The 22,474-nt window shown below is 33.4% G+C and overlaps 1 protein-coding gene across 7 annotated transcripts in view; it reads right to left on the reverse strand.

The window, feature by feature from the left end:
• Positions 1-22,474, reverse strand: part of LOC129808115 (eye-specific diacylglycerol kinase) — a 221,359-nt gene that overhangs the window by 58,990 nt on the left and 139,895 nt on the right. For all 7 annotated transcript variants that reach the window (XM_055857837.1, XM_055857839.1, XM_055857841.1 and 4 more), the window contains 5 exons: positions 19,715-19,918; positions 14,185-14,314; positions 13,782-14,082; positions 8,452-9,327; positions 5,519-5,616 (listed from right to left, as the gene is read on the reverse strand). In XM_055857837.1, coding sequence (XP_055713812.1) covers positions 5,519-5,616; positions 8,452-9,327; positions 13,782-14,082; positions 14,185-14,314; positions 19,715-19,918 — 1,609 coding nt within the window. The remainder of the gene's footprint in view (positions 1-5,518; positions 5,617-8,451; positions 9,328-13,781; positions 14,083-14,184; positions 14,315-19,714; positions 19,919-22,474) is intronic.

Genomic DNA, 22,474 nt, shown 5'->3' on the forward strand with positions numbered 1-22,474 from the left:
TTAACAATCTCACCTACTATAATCCTAACAAAATTTCATGTCGTCCGATCGACCTCAAACTTGGCCAAAATGTGTTTCGCCACTTCCTGATCACGAATATATATGTGGCTATTTTACGTTCCCGGCCGGCCGGCCGGCCGGCCGCTCTTTGGAGCTTAATAGCTCCTAAACTAAAAAAGATATCGACTTGCGGTTTTCGGCAAAGGTTATATATCGGGTCAAAATTGCAACTTGGTGCATAGACCCCCCACCCCCCACCCCTCCTTCCGCCATTTTGAAGACCCCCCTTTTTTTGTTTTCTCAATAGCTCCGCCCCTATGGCATTCAGCGGACTCAAATTTTAGTATGTTATAGCTGGGCCTTAGAGCTTTCCATCACTACCAAACTTAAGGTCCCCCGACCCCCCTGACCCGAGCTATAAGGGTCCAAAAAAAATTTCTTAAAATAGCCATAACTCCGGTTCTAATTGTCAGAATTTAAAAAGTGAGGGCTTTTTGGAAAGCTCTCGTGAAATGCCACTTCCCCTTCTAACATCGCAAGTTCATAAAACCACCGCTAGGGGCGCTATTATTAAAAAGAAAATTTTTAAATCTTATAAGTTAAATAACTCAAAAATTCCATTGTGCATCGGGCTGAAATTTTAGTATGTTGTAGCCGTTGATTATACCTATCAAACAAAAAAAACCTTAAGTCGATCTAAAACCCCTGACCCGAGCTATAAGGGGTCAAAGTTCGAACATTGACCGGCCTCTATCTCCGGTTCTAACTAACATAGCGACCTAAATTTTACCTTTTTGGTTTCGTCTCAATGAGCACTTTCAGATAGAAGTTCAAAAAGTCACCACAGGTGGCGCTGTGATAGCGTCAAAATTCATCGAAATTCAAAGTCACTTTTCTCAAAAACGGCATTGTGCAAGTTATTGAAATTTTAGTATGTTGTAGTCCAGTCTAAGACGTTTCCAAAATGGTGCGTATGTGCGCTGTGGTTTCAATAGAACCGGAGATATGAGGGGTCAAAGTTCACGAAATTCAAAAAATCATATCTCCGGTTCTATGTGACCGATTTTGATGAATGAGGGCTTAAACGAAAGATCTCACAAAATGCTACAACTCTCTAGAATATTTGAACTTCGTGGGACCAACACCAGGGGCGCCACAGTCGAAAAACCAATTTCAATATCACATAACCTCAATTATCTCGACTGTCGCTGAACCGATTTTGATGATTACTTCAACATAATTGTAGAGGACATTTGTCTCTACATTTCGTCCATACATCATTTTCCACTCAGACTACGCTATCACTCCGATTTTGCCGTTTAAGTGTGAAAAAATTGATTTTTCCAATAATAACGCTTTGAAATCACTCAGATGCCAATTTGACTGCCTCTACTCCACAAAGACACTTAAAATAGGGGTTTAAATGGAAAGTCCCGCAAAATACAACAATTCTTTGATATAGTTGAAGTTCAACAAATGACTACTTGGGGCACTCTGGATGAAAAAACGAGTTAAGAAACAAAAAACCTCGATTATCTTGGCTTCTGAGTAATCGATGAGATCACGTTCTATGGAAAAATTATAGAGAACATTCTGGTCTACATTTCACCCATATAACACTTTTCTGTCAGTTCATCCAAATCCTTGATATTTTGGTTTAAATACAAAATTTGTATAATTTCACGAATTTGATTCAAGATAACTGAATGGCGTCTCCCAACTTCAGCTCCAAATCGAATTTGCATGGACTCCGAGTTAGCTCACGTTAAGAATCTCACCTACATAAGCCGGTTAGGATTATCTGTCCCTTTTGAATTCTGAAAACAAAGATAGATCTGATTACTATAGATTATCGAAGTTCGAGTTTTCATGAATGTCCAAAATTTCGCATTTTTCGATTTTCGAAATTTCACAGTTTTGCCTTATGGCATCAAATTTACAAATTCGAAAGTCGAAAGGGAATACTTCAGCCATCACGCAGGCGAAACGAGAAGTAAAACTGTTTTTCTTTGGCTCTCGAGACCGGTTTTTGAATACAAAAATACGGAATTTAGAAAATATAATAATTCGTTTGGTTTGATTACTATCTACCTGGCGTTATTCTTCTATTGCTCAGATTTCACAGAAAAAGTGCAATACGTCAGCAAGTTTCCGAAAAATTACATAGAAGCCAAACAGTTAGAGATAGGGACTTTTTATCAACAAGGGATCACCCCATAAGACAAATTTTGCATAATTCACATAAATCTATTTTTTCATTACCTTCCGTTTCTTCTTCAAATAAGGTAAAGTTATAAAATTTGGAACCATTTCCAGAGGTCTAAACTTGGACGCAAGATTAAGACCATATATAATTTTTTTAAATTATATATGGTCATGGTTCTTATTAAATTTATTTACTAGTAATTAATTATTATTTGTGGCCAAAAAATCAGATAAGTACAGTAATTTAGTGATAAACTTGTAAGCGAGTGAAACATCAGTATCGGGAGTAATTTGCTAATTTCCTCCAAAGCCATTATTGTGCCAAGAAATCTCCTTTTTATATGACTTCACACAGATTTTCAACAAGATGTATGAGAGTCGCTTCATCAGTCCTTTATCTACAAATCTTTCTTCTGGCTTTGGGGATCCTTCTGAATAACAGAAAAGTGACTTATAAGACATTTTAAGTACTATCAGACATTTTTCGGAGTCATTCACAATTAAAAATCTCGCGGCAATATTTAAAATTGAGCAATTTTTTTGCAAAATGTGTCCTAGCTGTGAGAATTTTCAAGTAAATTATAGAAATCTTATAATGCTCAATTAGCTCAATTGAATTTAAATTTAAATTGTGAAAATCCTAGTGTGATAGCACCGTGTGAGGTAAAATATCAATCGATTGAATTTCACTCAATTGAAAAGGTGTGCCAGTGTCATTACAATTTGAGCAAAGGTACCTTTGAATCAAGAAAAATGCATGAAATGAAAAGTCACAGACCATCTGAAGTTTTTTGCGTATGTCTATCAAATTCTGTATCAGTCAAAATTTAATGAACTAAATTGGATTTGTTTTGATGTACAAGTGAAGAAGAAGAAGGAGAGTGCTAATGGCTCCGGCACACCTTTTAGATCAGGAAAATTTTATGAAATCGAAATTCACACATCTTTCCTTCTCAAACGTTTTGAATATGTCTGTCCTACTCTTTCGGATTCTTCTTCTTCATTTAAACATCAGATTAATTTAAATTTAGTTCAATCTAATTTTAAACGCGAAAGAATGACATAGACATATTCAAAACGTGTGAGAAAGAAAGTGATTCGAATTTTGATTTCATGAAATTTTCTTGGTCTACAAGGTGTGCCGGACCTATAAAGACAGCCAAATTCTTGAAATCAAAATTCATATTCATTTTTTCTAAAATATTTTGCGTATTCTATTCCATCCCTTTACACACCTATTCTTCTTCTTTTGAACATCATAACAAATTCAAATTAGTTCTATTAAATTTGAGTACGAAAGAGTGAGATAGACATATGAAAACCATCTGAGAAAGAAAGGGACCTGCATTTTGAATTCATAAAACGTTCCTGGGGAAATTAAACTTTTAGAAAAATATTAACATACGGAGTTATCACACTAGAAAATTTCACAATAAAGTTAAAGTGAAAAGTTGCTCATTAAAACTTCTAGAATCACTCAAAATCGCTGATTTAGTCAGGACACATTGCTAGAATTGCTCAATGTCACGATGGCACACGGGTTCTCAGATGAGTGTTTTTGTTTTTGAAGCATTTCTGTCGTTTGAACGAAAATACGCGATTTTAGTGAAGAAGAGGAAGTTTTCCTCCTGTACAATACTTTTATGTCGTGCAAAAGGACCGGCTAAGCGAGAAGAAGGAGGTTGTGGTCGAGATATTGGCTCCTAACGCGAGCTTCACATGGTGTCGTTGAAATTTTCTGGGGCGGAGAAATTTAAAGAGCTGCTTCAAATCGTAGGGCTTTACTTTCAAAAGAAAACTAAGAAAATGAGGGAGCCAATATATCACCCAAATCCCGACTGAGGTGTGAGTTCCGGCGATTGGTGACTCAATTTGTCGCAAACGGCCTGAAAACCATCAGATCGGCTGCCTCTATTTTTGTATTCCCGGCAGTTGTAGTTCCAAATGACGGTTTCCTGATGCACATGCACAGCTTCAATTAATTCGGTCACCATCTCATTTGACCACAAAATCCTAGAAGTTTATGAAGAAATACAAAATGTAGATCGAACATATTTTTGTTTAGCATTCTGCACCGATCTTTTTCAAGGTCTTTTGTTCTTTCTCCATCTCGTGCGCGATAAATAGTAGGCATTATCACTACTTTTTATCATAATTTAATTAAGAATAAATTGGTGAGAAAATTGTGGCGCAGAAATTACCCGAATGACTTCAATAAAGTAGTACCTGATGAAAATTTAATGAGCGAATTTTGCTCATAAATTTGCTCAATTCTCATTAATTTGCTCATTAATTATCAATTGTATTTATGCCATTTTAATATATTTAAACCAATTTTTGTGACTCGAGTTCACTTTTTTATCATTAAATGAATCGATTTCTAAAAGCTCTTGACGAAAATTGTACATTAGAACACATATCAGCAACAATTAATGTGAACCACATTAAAATTTTAATGTGAAATTCTCTAGTGTGATATTACGGTAACTGCACTGAAACATAAAATAAAGACATATTTTTTTTAATAAATAGAATTCACCACAAATAAACAGTGAAAATAATTCGTCAGTGAAAAAAAATGAATGAAAATATTTTAGCAAATAATGTTAAAAGAAAAATATTTCAATTTTGGTGAACAAATGGAAACCACACATAATATGACAATGAAATGAAAAATAAAAAAAAAAATAAAAGAATATAAAAACAATAATCATAATCATCATGTTTGATGGGCGTCCTATTTTGCTCTTGTACTCGAATTATTGCAAAATTTGAGCTATGCAGAATTAAATGTACTTTTGGGGTAAAATAAAAAAAAATTGTTGTCTCCCCTTTGAAATACCAGAAAAAAGTGAATGTACGATAATATATAGAGCATTTTTTGCCTCTCAAAACATTTTCTTGCCATCTCAGGATTATTTCACGTTGAAATGAGTAGCGCAAAAAAAAGAAGAGAGAAGGAAGCACAAAATTCCACGATAATTAAATTTTTCCTCTTTCTATAGTCATTCCGCCAATTTATTCATGTCACCGTGTAGATTTTTTCATCATCTTCAACCAACCATATTAGGACTTTTACCACTGAAATTTGACTGGAATTATCGGAAGATATAATATTTGTATTTCCTAGCAAATTTCTTTGCTTACTCAAACAGTTAAGGAAATTCACGACAAAAATTTGTGGGCGTTAAGCATTGCCCTCATGCACACCATCATTTAATATCCTCCTAACAGAGATTTTCCCACACAGCAAACACATCGTTTGAGCATATTTGTCACTCTCGTAACTAAATCAAATGTTCTCCGTACTCACCTGATTGTTTTAGCAAATCCTTATCATAATGGTGTTGCTCGTAATCGGACATTGTAATTCGATTAATACTAATGTTAAGTGGCTCCAGTGTTGAGTGTCTGGAAAGGAATTGACAAAAAAAATCACATTTTGTTAAAGAATTATTCAAATAGAATATAAATTGAAATTTTTATCACTTAATTGTTAGAAACATTTCACACATTGAATGAAAACATCTGTGGGTAGTTTAATCATTTCACACATTTTCCAAATGAAATGGCGAAATGCATTTGATGACAGGAACAACAAAAACTACCATTTAAAGCCTTTTGCATGACGGTCAAAATGAGGATGGACAAACACCAAATGCTTTCTAACAATTCTGCAAAATACAATCTACATTGATTGTAGTTTTCAATAGTATTATTTTGCAACGGTGCGTCGTATAAACATTATGATAGCTTTCCAGGGGTAGAAATTGGAGGCTCAGAGAATAATCTATCACTGAGAAATATAACAAATCGTACTTGTGAGTTTATGTTCACTGAAAAAATATCAACTGATTTACCCAGGGACATGACGTTTCCTATCTTTCCCATATGTTTCTAGCGTGCCGAAAAAACTTTTGAGTTTATTAGCTGTTTTCTGTCATTGTAGAATGAATTAGCAAATAACACAAATACAAAATAAAAGCCAGTTTAATATGGAATAGGCAACCAAAAACCCAAAATTGGCAACCTACGTAGTTTTGCAGATATCTCGTAAAATGTTAACGAAAACAGGAAAAAATTACACTAAAACTGGTCGCATTTTTCAGAGCTAATGTCACCCCCCCTAGATTTACGCTAGAAGAAGAAAACGTATGCACATATACCAGCTTATTTGGATGGGGCAATTTAAAATCACGAAAAATGCAAAGAATAATTACTCTTGAGTGTAGGGTTTACGGAAATGTTTTCAGGCTTCGCACATACTCTGGCTTCAAATACTTAATACTTTTTTCCCACATTTCCTTAATGAATCTAAATGCATATGACCTAACAGCAATATATTTTAATAGCCAGTCTTAAGTTACACATTTCCTGAAAAAATGGTTAGAAAATATATGAAGAATTTGAACGCAAAGTGTGTGCGAAGCCTTATACTTGTTTGGGTCTTCTTTTTCTCTTCTTCCATCTGAAACATTGAGAAAATTTCGAAGTTCCAATCCAGGAGGGGAATTCTGTAACGCTCTGGCAATGCCATATGACAAATCAGGTTTGAATCCCAGGAGAGCTTTTTCGAAAATGCGATTCGATGGCATTACCATTTCAGCTCACGTGACATTGTCAGAAGTCACATATTTAAGATTTCTGGCTATTCAAATGACAATGAATTTTGTTAAATAAATCAACCAAGTCTATAATATCACTAAGTAAAGGCATTTCATTAAAAAAAACAGTGAATTGCATTTTCGTCGATCTTCCACGATCCGATCTGTAGGGGGGAATTCAGTAATTTTCGTGGCATTGTCACGCGTAATTTCGAAACCTTACTATGCCAATCGAGCTTTTTTCTTGTCATATAATATGAGTTCGAAAATGCAATTCATAGAATTTTTAATGAAATCTCTTAATTTGATTAGAGTTGGTAAATTTCAATCAATTTTATGAATTTCCGCCTAAGTAGGTGGCGACTACTGTGAAATTTATGAAATTTTACCATCTCTAAACTTGATGATTTTATGAAAATACAATACGTCTTGGCTGATTTGTTTAACAAAATTCATTGTCATTTGAATTGCCAGAAATCTTAAATATGTGACTTCTGACAATGCCACGTGAGCTGAAATAGCAATGTCACGGCAATAGAATCGCATTTTCGAAAAAGCTCTCCTAAGATTCGAACCCAATGTGTCAGATGGCATTACCAGAGCGTTATGCCCAACGCACAATAATTTTTGTTTAGTAAACATGATTTTGACATTTCAATGAGAGTGAGTGAGATCTAGATCTAGTCATCTCGCTCTATGGCATAGGAAATTTTGAAAACATGTTTATAAATAAAAGTTATTGTGCGCTGGGCATTACAGAATTCCCCTTCTTGTTTACCATATTCGACCAGTGAAAAAGCAGAATATTCAAACAATCGTTTCAGTCTTATTTTCGTCGTATTTTCTTCTCTATTTTATTCTTATTAACAGGTCGTGTCCCTTCTTGTAATATGTACTTTTGCATTCCTTATTAACCAAAATAGTGATGTACCAAAGGGTTTTTCTCAAAACTATCCTGAATATTGGGACAGCTCAAAAGAATATCCAGCTTAAAATTTCATCCCAATGTTTTTGTTGTAATATCGACAAGTATTTACAATCAAGCCAAATAGCTGTATTCAACTAAATAAATGAAAGGATTTTCTTGTGAAAATAACTTAACTCTAAGGAATTAAACAATTTTTACATTAAAAAACTTCTCATTTTCTCTACGGGAATTTTCGCGGCATTTCGAGGAATGTCAACAGGTACCATCAAATTCACTTCGGCTTTTCTTTTAGCTCAATTGGCAATTCGTCTTTTTTTTAAATTGTCTCAAAATCCGATTCGGAATTCCGAAATGCGACTTTTTCGTAATTAAAACTTACACTTAAGAATCTCATTTACCATAGAACGATCCTGGCTTAATGCAACAGGTATCCTTTTTGTATCATTTTAAAAATATTATCTTTTCTACGAATTGATCCACTAACACAATTTTCCATGCAAATAACCTGAATCAAAATTATTCATGAAACTTCATTCTAGTCCTACGCAGAATTTGAGCTTTTCACATTTAGTGAATTTCTGACGTAATTGATTTACCTACAATGCACTTTGTGTGTGTATAATGTATATATCATAAATGGAGATTGAATATTATTTACCGCAACATAAATGATTGCAATATTTCATTAAAAGGGTTTCAATATAATCCACTTACTGCACATTAATTCTGCCAGGTTTCCTTTTTGCCAACATCACAGCTTTGTTGAGTAGATTTATCTCAATAATGGATGGTTTCAGCTTGCACGCCTCACCATCCACTTGCATCGGAATGGTTTTCGATGTTACGATCTTTGCTGACCTACACTGTGTTATACACGATCCATGCCCACCTGCCTGCAGCAGGGGCAATTGGTATGTGGTCAAACCTACAACTTCAATCATACCATCATCTGTGGCTGGTTCAAATTGACCACCGGATTTGTTCCATGGATGTGTACCACCACCATAACTAGGAATGTTGAGAAATACAATGGCATGAACTTTGAGTTCACGCAATTTGGGCGTCAGATCCTTCCCATCGCACTCCAATGTCACAAAGTCCGCCAGACCCTTCCATTTTCTCTTTAGCAAATCCTTCCCACCAGCCTGACCATAAAACATTTTATTCCTCAGGCGTGAATTAAATTTTTCCGGATGTGCTTCTCTCGCCTCATGAAATTCCAATGCAATATGAGCATCGACCCCAAGGGAAAAATAATTGTTGACAACATTTAGTGGTAATTGTTCCTTCCCATCCATCGAATCACTCTTAGCCGAACTATTAGGTTCCACATTGAGACTCCATCTGTCCAGCAGAACTGTATCAGAATCCCCAATATTGGCCAATATCTTCCCAATTGGCTCATCTGTATAGCCACCACCCCAACCTAGTGCACGTGCTAGATCATTGCCGGTACCGAGTGGCAATACACCCACCGCGGGCGGAGGCGTAAAACCAATTTGGTCCAACACTGAGAGCACCCATCCAACAGTTCCATCCCCTCCACATGCCAATATACGCAATTGTGGTACTTTGCGAAATAACTCCAGCCTGAAATATTTTTGTTGTTGGGTATACCAAAGTATTTGTACAATATTGCTTTTAATTTTCAAAAATATCACAATTAATCTCTTTTATTTGTTTTCTATACACCAATTTTCCCCAAATTTTATCCTGTATTTGCAAACACACATTGTATTATACTTCAATTTATCAATTTAAAGTTTCCCAGTAAAGACAGGTAAAATAAATAATAACTTGTGTTTAAGTGCTTTTCTTTTGATACATCAATAAATTTTTCTTTTCAACTCAGTTGAACTTCACACAATGATTGATTAAATAGTGCTCAAATCTCTAATTATATCAGAAAATGTGTCAGTAGCATAATACAATTATTATGATACATTTCGTCAACTTAATGGTATACTAGCTTTAACTCTTTCGTCTCCTTTGGGACTCTGGGTACCCATGGAAACAACAATTTTTTTTAGACTATCTAGAATCGATAAAAATCCGATTCTTCTGGATAAGTACAAACTATAAGGATGTCCAAATCTAGGATATTTTTTGCAGGATCCTAATTAACTCCTGAGCTTAGATATTTTTGGTCAAAAATCGTGAATTTTCGATTTTCTGCTTCCTTGCAGATATTGTGACTTTTTTTATATTTCTAGACCCGAATAAGGAAAAACCTCTCGGGGTCAATAAGTATGATAACTAACAATTATAGATTACATAAATTCGAAAAACAATTTTTTCTTAAATTTTCAAAAAACTTGTTCAAACTTTATGGGTACTCTCATCCGCAAAAATCTAGAGGTCAATTGTAAGGTTATCCCGCCAATGCCCGCCATTTGCTTTTTGACACCAATCTTGTAAGAAAATTCCAAGCGGGAGCGACATTTTTGCCAATATGGCCGATTATTTTGACATTTGGCAGCGAGGGAGATTGCTTTCAAGGAAGTTTTTCCTATTCTTCCTGATTTTTGTGAATTCTGATTGTCAAGGAAGTGTTTTTTTTGCTCTTGAGAAAGCTTAATGTATCTACAATAACATCGTGTTGAGAGAAATGTGTGTTAAAGTGTTATTGTGTGAAATATTATGCGGAATTTGTTTACAAGCAGGAGCTGGGTGTCTTTTTTTTTAGCACTTCCTGGACATTCCACAAGATACTGGTCAATAATTCACCTTGTTTAAGTTATCAACATCGTACAGGAGTCCTTTGACACGCACAAATAGTTTACAAAATCGATAATATTGGCTTTGGGAAAATTGAAGTTTGTCTCCTTTTCGTTCTTTTGGGGACGAGAGTACCCATGAATTTTCCAATTTCCCAGAGGAGGAAAAAATTCTTTCTCTGTAAAAGTATCATATTTGACCACTAAAAGAGTTACAATAAAGTGAGTTTTACTGAAATTCGTTCGCTGGATATGTTGTGGTCCGGAAAGAGTTAAGTTGAGAGAAGAAGGTTGGGGCAGTTTTACGCAGTTGCATTTTTATTCAAGAATGAACGAATATGCATCATATTTAAGCTGACTAGTTCGATTACTTTTTCTTGGGTATTGACAATCTGAAAATGTACAGCACAGTTCTTGGGTAATTAATTTATTATCGCAAAAATGTATATTTTTATTCTCGAAAATAATGCAAATATGAAACTACCCCACCATCTTCTAGAATAGTTTTTCCTCGAGAATTTTGTAACTTTTGTTTGATTCGGTGATGGAAAATCTAAAGGCGAAACGCCTACACTGGTAAAAATAAAAGGGTCAAATTGACCCTTTTCAAAAGGATGGATCGTATTTGACCCTTTGAAAGGTTCACTTTTGTATCTCTTGAAATTTAGTATGCACATTTATCACGAATAATCATGTTTTATTGTAAACTTATTACTGATATCATATTTCTCTCATCTGAGCGAACACCAAAGTTCACTTTTTCATTGTTTTTTTATTCGTTTATTCCGGAATTAAATAGATGTCAAAACCGTGACCCTTTCGAAGGGTACCTGGTGACCCTTTCAAAGAGTCAAATATGATCCATCCTTTGGAAAAGGGTCAATTTGACCCTTTTATTTTTACCAGTGTAAGTCGAGCAAGAAGCCTCGGATAGAATGGCCTTCATGGCAGTGACCTATCGCTATATTCATATCCACAGAATGTCAGCTGAAAGTAAAAACATGACTTAATACGGTTTGGTTCTTTGGGTCGAGAATGAAAAAAACATGCCTAGAAAATATTGACTTATAGGGTGGTCATCGAAATCTGAAAGTCTATATCTCTTCCCGTTTGGCAACTAGGCTAGAAACAAACCTATGACCGGATAGTTCAAGGTGATGGAATTAAACAATTAAACTTCAAGTCCCTATAACTTCCTAAATGTCTTAGGATAAATATATTGTCACGAATTTGTCTTTTAAATGGCTAGGTGTAGTGAATTATTCACGACAGCCCCCCCCCCTTACTTTCACAATACGCTTTTGGACCTCCTATAGCCCCAACTACTCGTTTTTGGGGCAAAATTGCAGAATATTGGCTTGAGGATAATTTTTGCATTGGATTCCTATACTTCAGGAGGACAACGCATATGTGTTTAAAAGGCATGGAAGTAGAGATGGTAAAACTTTAGAAATTTCACAGCAGTTGCCACCTACCTTAGGCGGAAATTCATGAAATTTCTTGAAATTTACCAACTCTACATAGAAGGCAATGTCTGTGGCAATGTGCTTTTATGACACAGGTGTTTATTGCCTATGCCCTATGGTACCAATCACAGTTCATGGTGAGTCACCTAAAAGAGCCGTGTCAACTGTTACTAGACACGCGCATCCCGTCAAATAATTTCGTCAGATATCTTTAAGATTTCTGCAGAAAATATCTACATCTCGGCCGAAAATCTGCCGATAAATCTGTAGATATTCCTACGAATTTTATTTGGACTTGGGACAAAATTTGTCAGAAAGTTTTTGCAGATTTTCTGACGAATCCTGGGCCATATATGGCTATATATGGAGTATACTCTGACGAAGTTCTGTGGATATTTTGCCGACTTTTTTGCAAATTTTTTCTACATTCCAGACTTTCCAGACAGCTATGTCTTAAAAGATGGAATATTTTTCATTGAATTTTGTTTGCAAAATTCAATAGTGTTTTTTTTAATGATATCACATGATTTGGGATCGTTGGAAAAGTCTTGGAATTTCCGACAAAACTGAACCGATTCCAATCGGTTTTGAACCGGTAATGAACCAGTACATAGTCAATAACTAGTTTTTATTCTATATTCAATTATACTAGTTCTAAGTTATTTTGGACAATCTTTGAGTGATTTAAAAATTTGTTCAAATCCCTTGTGTACCGGTAATGAAACAGTTATATGAACCGATAAGTAATTTTTGTTCGAAAATGAATTTTATTACTCTTTAAATTATTCTGTAGGATTTTCAAGTGATTTTCAAATCGGTTTAAATTGGTTGAGAACCGGTAAACGGTAAATGATGCGAAAGTACTTTTGAGGGATAGCATCTAAGTCACGAGTTCGAGCACTTCGAAAAGCCTGGGGCGCTTTGCTACCCCTTTTTATTATTAATAAAAAAGTTCTTTTTAATTATTCCACACCATGTGTAGTGATCAATCTTTGAAGGATGGATTGTCATCCTAAAATATATATATTTTTTAATTATCCGTCGCTTTTAAAAAATTATCTTTTACAAAATGTGTTCTATTAGTAACTAATGCATGACATTTTGCAAAAAAAAACAATTCATAAAAAGCAATGAATAATTTTCAACAAAAAATCATTTTCTTTTGGTGCGACGATTCAATCTTCATGGTCAATATATGCTTCCCTTACTTTATAAATAAATTGTGAAATTTTACGAAATTGAAATATTAAACGGTTTTCCACGAAATTTGTGACATTTTTTGGGTCTTTTGTGACAAAAAATATCATTCATGGCGTAGTATTTTTTATAGTAGGCGGGGCTTAAAGGATATCAAAAGCAGTGCTGACATGATAAATTATTTTCGATAGTATCGACAGTATCGACTATCGATTTTGAGTAATTTAAAGGAAAGTTGCACTTTTTGTAGCTAAAATAAATTTTTACTAACGATCACATTCTTTTAAGAATGTCACATTTAAATGGTCCAACAATACGTAGGAAGTTGACATTCACTTAATCTCTAACAGATATAGGTTTATCGATACTATCGATAAATTCGATAGTTATAAAATTCAGTGTTTTAATGCAATTTCTTCTGGCGTTCAAATGTTCTAAACAAGTATCTCATATTATAAATCAATAGTGAGTGGACGATTTTCTGTAATTCCGAAATCGTCTCATTGATTAATTGATAGTCACAATCATTGAAGTGAAGTTTTGCCGAGGATAAATATCCCCCAAAAACTTTTTATCTCTTATTTTCTGCCGCATATTGTATACAAAAGAAAAGCAATTTTCAGATGAGTATTGGCAAAATATAGACAACATATGGAGAACTTACCCCATTTTCGGTCCACCCTGGGTCAAATCGAACACCTGACGCGGATTTAATAGCCATTGGAACTTCTGTAGGAGCTTCGCACCCTGATTGCCACCACTTTTTGGATTAATAAAAACAATCACAGGTGTTACATTGGCCGTTGGGATTGGTTTAATCACAAATGTACGTGGTTCGCGATCTTTAGGCTTCTTCTTGCCCTGTTGCTTTTTTCGCGGTGATTTCCTTAATGATGACTTAAAACTTCCCTTTCGAGGCAATTTCACGATCCACGACGGAGGCACAATAATACTGGAATGTATCCCTGGAAAATTTTAATTTTAAATTGAGAAAGATTCATTAGGAATTTTGTGGGTATAGCTTGTTATTGTTTATAGAATTACGCTTAATTTGGAATAATATTGACCTAATGAACATTCTTCACCAATTCGTTGTTGATTGAAACAGGATTCCTTGTTGTGAAATGATGATTTGCACCAAGCACACGACAAGGCAACAATTTCCTTGGATCCAAAAGACAATTTTGCCTGAAGCGACTGCAAAAGAGATCAACAACAAATTTCTGTGTGAAGAAATATTTACAAAAGACAATTTCACCTATTTTAATTATTCCACTCTCAAGAAAAGTCATTTTATCTCGGAGAAGTGGCACAAATTGAAAGACAAGAAAAAGTTTTAAGTGGTTAAGTTATAGGGAAAAAACAGGAAAACAATTTTTAAGATTAAAAAAGAAACCATAAAAATTAGTTATAAAAGAATTAAGAAAAAAAAGAAATCAGCACTTTTCATTTCACTTGTGTCATAGCAGTTATTTTTTAAACTATATTTATAATTTCTTGCCAATGTTTGCCATCAATTTCTTTTGTGTTTTGCTATATTTAAAGAAAATTTGCAAAAAGAGTTTGTTATCAATGCCAATAAAGAGATTATATAATGTGATCATTTCCTGTGCTTTTCAGCTTTATAAATTTTCACAATGCTCTTCTTTCAAACCACGAAATAATAATTTTTCTGAAAACAAAAGTGCATATAAGAAAAGAAAATAAAGAAATAAACACTTTGACAAAAGATATACAAAAATGAGTAATATGATATAATAAAAAAAGAAAAGTGACGAAAAGTAATTTTGCAAAGTTGATGAAAATTTTTAATATAGGGCAGAAACATATTGACCGTCACTGGAAAATCCTGCCACCGTTTTATCTTCAAATGGACGAAATTTTAGCTGCACAGTAAAAAAAAATTAACACTGATTAATTAAACTAATTAATTAAAAGTGTTTAATTTAAAATTGTTTAGTTTAAAGTTGTTGAATTTCAAGATGTTGAATTTGGAATTGCTGAATTTCTATGTGTAAATTCAAAAATTGTTGAATTCTGTTTATTGTTGAATTTTCTTTTCATTTCGAAGATTTTGATTTTTTGCCTTTTTATACATTTTTATTGGTTTTTTTTCCTGAATTCGGGGGGATCCTCCCTAATGCGAAATGATTACATCTGATGCTCGGATCTTCACGATATACTTATTATGCCTATAAATATTTGATGTTCTATATGACTTTTGCCCAATGAAAAGCATCTCGACTGAAGTATAAGTCTTAATTGGAAATTCAACAATTTTTACACAACTTTTATTTAAAAATTCAACAATTTTTACACAACTTTTGTTTAAAAATTCAACAAATTTGTTTGCAATACACAAGGCTTCACACTATAATAGTGTAAATTTCTGATCATGTGACAAAAAATACCATAAAGTTGTGTATTTTTTCACACTATAATAATGTGAAGAACTGTAATCATAATAGTGGTAATTTTTAGAATTTGTCAATCAGTTTTAAATCACGAAACATTGTTGAAATTTTTTTTATGATTATAACAGTGAGAAATTTTATACAGATTGCAATTTAATAATTAATTTATCCGATTTCACACTATAATAGTGTTAAAAATTTACACATTTTCAAATTAAACAGCATTGTTGAAAATTTTTCAACTATAATAGTGGTAATTTTCAATCACGTGACAATAAGTTACCAAAATGTTGTGCATTTTTTTAAACATTTTTAAAATAAACAACTAAAATGGTTGATTTTGTACTTCTAGTAGTAAAATTTTACACATTTTTTTACTGTGTGCTTGTTAGCGTATTTCAGTCACTGTCTAAAATGGGAGAAAGTGTCTTGGGTGGTATGTTGTACGAGCTAATTGTCGAAATTTTCTAACTCCGAAAAAAAGTTATAGGTCTCCAATATTGACAAATGCAACTCCGGAATATTCGGAATCTCGGAAATTCGGAATAAACCATTATCTGGAATATTCATCCATCAATTTCCTCTTTTATTGAGCCATTTACCCTGCCATATTTCCAAGTATTGCAAACTTTTCAAATTTTTATTACTACACGGAATTAATGGGAATATTTCTCTTGGTTTGTCTCGAACAAGACGATATTTATAACCTAAATTTTCCTCATAATCTTTAGTATACCCAATTTCTTTATGTTTTTTAGTTAAGTCTTGTCTTATATTTCTGATAAGTCATCCAGTTTTCCGAAGTTTCATTAAAGTTAGTAATAATAAATTTTTTCAACACTCAAATTTAGTATCTTGGGAAAAAAGGTTTGTAAAGCTGTTTGTTGAAAATGTGCCAAAAATTATTAAGGGAGGCCGGGGCAAAATTAGTGAGGGGTAGAATTAGACAGTTGGGATGTTATAATTTTCCTTAGAAAGAATTTTGAGTAAATTATTATTTAACTTCGTCTCTATTCATTGAAATATTATAAGTATTTATCAGCCAAATCCAAACATGTTTTGCTAGCTGATCTGCCCCCGGTTTTCCCTATCCTGTTACGAATGAGAAAAAGATTTAGTCAGCGTATCCTTTAAGAAACTTCGACCAAAACCGCTGAATTTACAATGTTTTTTTGTGTGTTTCTTTTTTTCTTATAAATTTCTTAAAGAATTTAAAAAAAATGAACAAACTATTTAAATAAAACAGAAATAAAGATAACATATTTAGGGTTTAGGGTAAATTAAGCTAATTCAAAACCTGCTCAAAATGGAAATTTTTCGCTACTCCAAATGGAAACTTCATTGTTTTCACGATAAATACAGTACTAAATTATTATATTTATATATTTTCTATACCATAGTTTCATTATTTAGTTAGTTTTTCTCCAAATAAAGCGAAAATCCATTCATATTCACAAATTTTAATTTGTTAATTTCTCAGAAAAATTAAAAGTGTACCTTTTCACCATCGAATTTTTCATCGATCGACTATGTTTTCCAATGAAAAACACAATAAAGTGACTGTTGTTGATTCGTTTTGTTTAACATTTTTGTCATATTTCTGGCTAATTTTAGTTAAATTAAGTGCTAGTCTTCATTGTTAATTGTACGAAAAGTTTTCAAAAGAAATAATTACCTATTTCGTGAACAAAAAGGATTTTTCTGAAGTGTCTGCAAATGCTTCAATAGGAAACCCCGGAAATATGATTTTTTTGGAGAGATTTTTTTATTGTTTTAGATGGGAAAGGAGAAAAGACCAGGAATAAGAACAAATCCTGCACTCAGGAGCAACTCAACAAGATTTTGGAAGCCTTTCGTCGCGGTTTCACTTACACTGTTTGTCTCCAATTAGAAACTTGCCTTGTCTCTATTTGGATTAATATGTTTCCAACAGAAGCATTTTACACTCGCGTATTTTTCTTGTATTTAAAAAGTTTTCAAATTACACCTAAAGAATTTTCACTAAACAGTAACATTATAGAAGAGTCAAAGAACAAATTTATGTAATTGTCTTCAGAAAAATATGAACTTAATGTATTGAATCTTCTGTCAAAGTTAAAGCGTCTGGAAATAGTTCTGAATTAGGACATTTACCCTATTCATATAGTTTACTACCTGATTTGATTTTCTAACTGAGTATGAAAAAATTATTATTTTTGATTACGTCATTTCAAATACATTGATCTGTCAAATTTTGAAAAAATAAATCTGTTTTGATATTCTACACTGAGAGAAATCCGAAAAAGTTAAAATAACATTCCGGAAATGTTTATTTTACCCTGCAGTATTGATCCAAAATCGGTGTAAATATTACCCTTTTTAGGTGTATTGGGGGTTAAAGTTACCCTTTTTCATGTTAATTTTACCCTTAACCCTTTAAGGACGATTGGAAAACCGGTTTCCCATAAAGAAAATTATTTTTCCTGACTACCTAAAGTTACTTTTTCCTTATGTTTTTACGTAATTGCAAAGTAGAAGGTTGAAGGAATCTAGGATATTTTTTGGAAGTCTACAGTTATTTGCTCTATATTCAATTTTTAAGCTCAAAAATGACGAATTTTTAAATTCTCATTATGAAAAATAATTTTAAATATATTTTATACTTCCAATTTTTTTTAAGCAAAACCCTTTTGGGAAAAGAAACTACAATACTCAAACATAATATTTTTCATTTGATTGAAAATGATCACTCATTAGTATTGTCAGAAAAATTACTTAAATTTTTAAGCTTTTTTTTGTCCCTATCGTTCACAGAGTCAAAAAATACACCGAATCAGACTCTGTTGGCTTTTCGAAGGCCAGATATAAGACCTTTTATTGGTTTTTTTCATTGGTTTCATTTTTATTGCTGATTTTCGGTCCGCGAAAACTGTCTCGTCGTTAAAGGGTTAAAAAGTGTAGAATTAACATTAAAAAATGTTGATATATTTTTACACCTAAAAAGTGTGAAAGTTATGATTTAAAAAAAGTTAATCGCACCCCTGTTTTTTTTCTCAGTGTAGTCTAGTCCTCCGTGAACTAGTTAGAACTTTTAATTTGAAGACTGCTTAAAAGCCTCTAAATGGAGTATTTTTTTTCTGGAAATTGCCTTATTACTGTCAACGAAAATGTCGAAATTCTGTCAAAAAGTCAGTTTTTGACGTTTAGTCATAACCCTCCTTCATCGTTTTTTATTACAATTTAGTCTTACGCAATTCTTTAAAAGGTATTTAATATTTATGAATGTAAGATAATAAAGCTTAATAATTGCAAAATTGTCTTTGTACTGTGATAAAAATAATCAAAATCTAGGAAAAAGCGATGGGACATTGTCGATGACGGGATGGACTTGACAGTCAATGTGATTTTGCCCTAACTCATTCCGATTAAAAATGCATTTTTGGATTATGATAAAAAAAAACAATAGAAAAACTATGACTGAAAATGAGTTTAGATTAGAAACTATAAAAAACGTGCTTTAGAGAGATACAGAGATACCGAAAATGCGCATTTCTTGAAAATAATCAGAATTAAAAAAATAAATAAAGAAATCGTCTTACGTCTTCAAATTGTCTTTTACCTTTAAATAATATTTCTCCGAGTGCTTAAAAGCAACAATAATAATAAAAAATATTGGTTTTATATCAGCCCTACAATGATTAACTTTATCTTGATTGGATTAAGTTTTAAATTTTAAATGAACATTAAATCAATTTAATACTTATGAAAATATATTTAAAACAAAAACAAACTCATTTTATTGGCATTCTGTTTGGATATGGATTTTTTGTTGTTGATATATCAATGGGAAATTTATATGTCACAGATTCAATTCATTATTGAATATTCTTGGAACGATTGATCAAATGAAAATATCAAATGGGTTTCACTGCTAAATGATGTACACTTCAGATAATGATATGTAATGTTTATATGATATTTCCATATAGATTTTAAATCTATTTTTTTAGAAATGCTTTATTAATTTCTTATCTTGTGCAAATTTTAATGTTAATTTGCAAATCTAAATTAAATCAGTGAAGCAGTAAAGTGTAACATTGACGATGCTGCACTGGAGTAATTTGGTTAAACTTCATTGCCATGAAACAATGTAATTTTTCAATTTTGCTGCCACATCAATAAAAGGGCTTCCAAATGCATTTACCTTTCCACACTGTTTGCATTTTCCTTTTTCCGATCGCCGATGCACCCAGTGATGGTGAGTCGTAGTTTGTTCCCTATACTGTCGTATACCAACATCCCGAAAGGTAGGTTTACACGATAATTTATTACGCTCCATTAGAATCCCAATGCAATTTGCATGAGCGATTATTTTACATGCTGAACATTTCATTCGAGGTCCATGTTTCTGTAAAAAAAAAACATGTTCACAAAATTAACACATTATCGGTCATATTTAAATAATACTAATGTTATTTATTTATTTAGATATGCTTTGTGGCTATTTTGTATACACACTGAGAAAAAACGGGGGTGCGATTAATTTTTTTTCCTCATAACTTTTACATTTTTAGGTGTAAAAATATATCAACATTTTTTAATGTTAATTTAACACCTTTTTAAGGGTAAAATTAACATAAAAACGTGTAACTTTGACCCCTAATACACCTAAAAAGCATAATATTTACACCGATTTCGGATCAATACTGCAGGGTAAAATTAACATTTCCGGAATGTTATTTTAACTTTTTCGCATTTCTCTAAGTGCAATGTTTACGTGAAAAATGTCCCAACCTTTAGCACCGGGCGTGACTCGGCAATAGTCCAGCCAGGGGCCTCACCCCCCAAGATCTAAACTCTTTAACGAATTACAACATGGGACATCTCAACATATTATTGTTAATGGGATTTTTACTAGTTTCAGAGAGAGTGGAACGCAAAGGTACCCCGCTAAATGAGCAATTCGTTCCGGTCATTTATTCAGCATAAGTTGTTAACTCTCACTCAGTTTGTTTTAAACCTCATTGTCATTCTCTAGCATATCGGTTACTCGCATGAATTTTAGCCTTTAAGTGTAAATATCTTATAATAGTGCTCCCTTTTCTTTTGTCTCTCCGTTATTTTGAACTTTAGGTGGTGTCTTTAGTTAAGTTCTGCGACAATTTCGCGATACATTAATATATTTAAAATAATGTCAAAGATTCAGTTTTGAATAGAGAAGTCAAAAATATACCAGAAATGTTAGAATATTACAGTTATGTACAGAAAATTTTACTATATCTCTCCAAAATGCTCTATTTTCTCCTTTTTGAAATCAATTTCATTGTTTTGAACAAGAACAAAAGTCAAAAATATTTCAATGTTTGAGAAATGATGTAATCAATGTAACCACCATAGTACGTTTGAGGACATTAGTATAGGTTTAGTACATTTGGGGATCTCAGTGGCGCAATAGGCAAGATCGTTGCCTATTGGGAGGATCGATATCCCGATTCGATTTACTGTTGTGAGTTCGAGTCCCGCCCGGGGTGTGCAAAGAAATGAATGTCTAATTTCGACAATTTTCACATGTAATAATAACGTAATATAATGCACCGCCTATACCCAACAACTCGGGAGCATGGTAGAAGCATCCACAAAGCGGAGAAGACGCATCTGGGCGGCCTACAATGGACTTAGCAGATTCTAATCTGATTCTGATTCTGATCGTAGAGTAACATATAATATTAAGAGTACGAAAAGACGCGTCTTATAGTGTTGGCTCCAAACAGGTTACAGGAGCCAATATAGAGAAGGAAGATTTCTCAGATCTCGCCAAGAAATTCCCTGCTCTTTGGACTGTTGATTCCTTGAAACTTTTCTACCCTTTCGGTGTCGCTCGGCGTCTTTGAAAGACAGCCCTTGGTAACGGAAATTTAATGCCACTGGGATACAGGCGGGAATGGCCCTCAGTGATGGCGACCAGACTAATCTTATGCCTCCAAGAGTGTAAAACAGAGACTTGGTCTCTGCATCGGGCACGAATGCCTCAGGGAGAAAATATCTTCAATTCCTCAAAGTCCGAGCTGCCACTTAAGATAGGCTATTTAAAGCCGCAGTGGTAGGCAGCGGAGCCTCTTCTGGCTGCTGAAAGTAGGCAATCCTAATGCCGACGAACAAAGGCAGAAGCTGTTGCCACTTTAGGTCCTTGGGCTTTATGTAAAGCCGCTGAGTCCAGGCAACGGAGCCGAGTGTCTGGCTGCTAAGAGAAAGGCACTTTAAATGCCGCTAAAGACAAAGCCAGACTCTTTGGCCGCTGAAGTGGAAGGCACTAGAGTGCCGCTGGACTTGGCCTAAGTGGTCCTGCGAAATCGCAGAAGAGACAAAGGCAATTAAATGCCGAAAAGAAACGCTTGGTTCCTTGCACTTGAGAGAAATCCGAAAAAGTTAAAATAACATTCCGGAAATGTTAATTTTACTCTGCAGTATTGATCCAAAATTGGTGTAAATATTACCCTTTTTAGGTGTATTGGGGGTTAAAGTTACCCTTTTTCATGTTAATTTTACCCTTAAAAAGGTGTAAAATTAACATTAAAAATGTTGATATATTTTTACACCTAAAAAAAGTGTTAATGTTATGAGGAAAAAAAGTTAATCGCACCCTCTTTTTTTTCTCAGTGTGGTAATGCGAAATCTGAATTTATTTACAAAAATGTTGGGTTTTTATACAAATTTGTGGTCTCCCACTATTGAGCATTGTTTACAATATAGATGAAAATTGCTAAGTCCCTATATTTGAATATATGCCTGATATGTAGAATTGCATTTTTCTTGTTTGTCTTCTTCACCCAATGACGCACGTTAATTAGGTCAGTCATTCACTGGGTGAATTCTCATATTAAAAATGAATATCTTAAATATATCCTGAAATATATTGATTTGAAGGATGAATCCTTTAGAAAGTGATAATTGACTTTAGTACAAT

The sequence above is a fragment of the Phlebotomus papatasi genome, chromosome 3 (genome assembly GCF_024763615.1).
Source record: "Phlebotomus papatasi isolate M1 chromosome 3, Ppap_2.1, whole genome shotgun sequence".
Classification (NCBI taxonomy): domain Eukaryota; kingdom Metazoa; phylum Arthropoda; class Insecta; order Diptera; family Psychodidae; genus Phlebotomus; species Phlebotomus papatasi.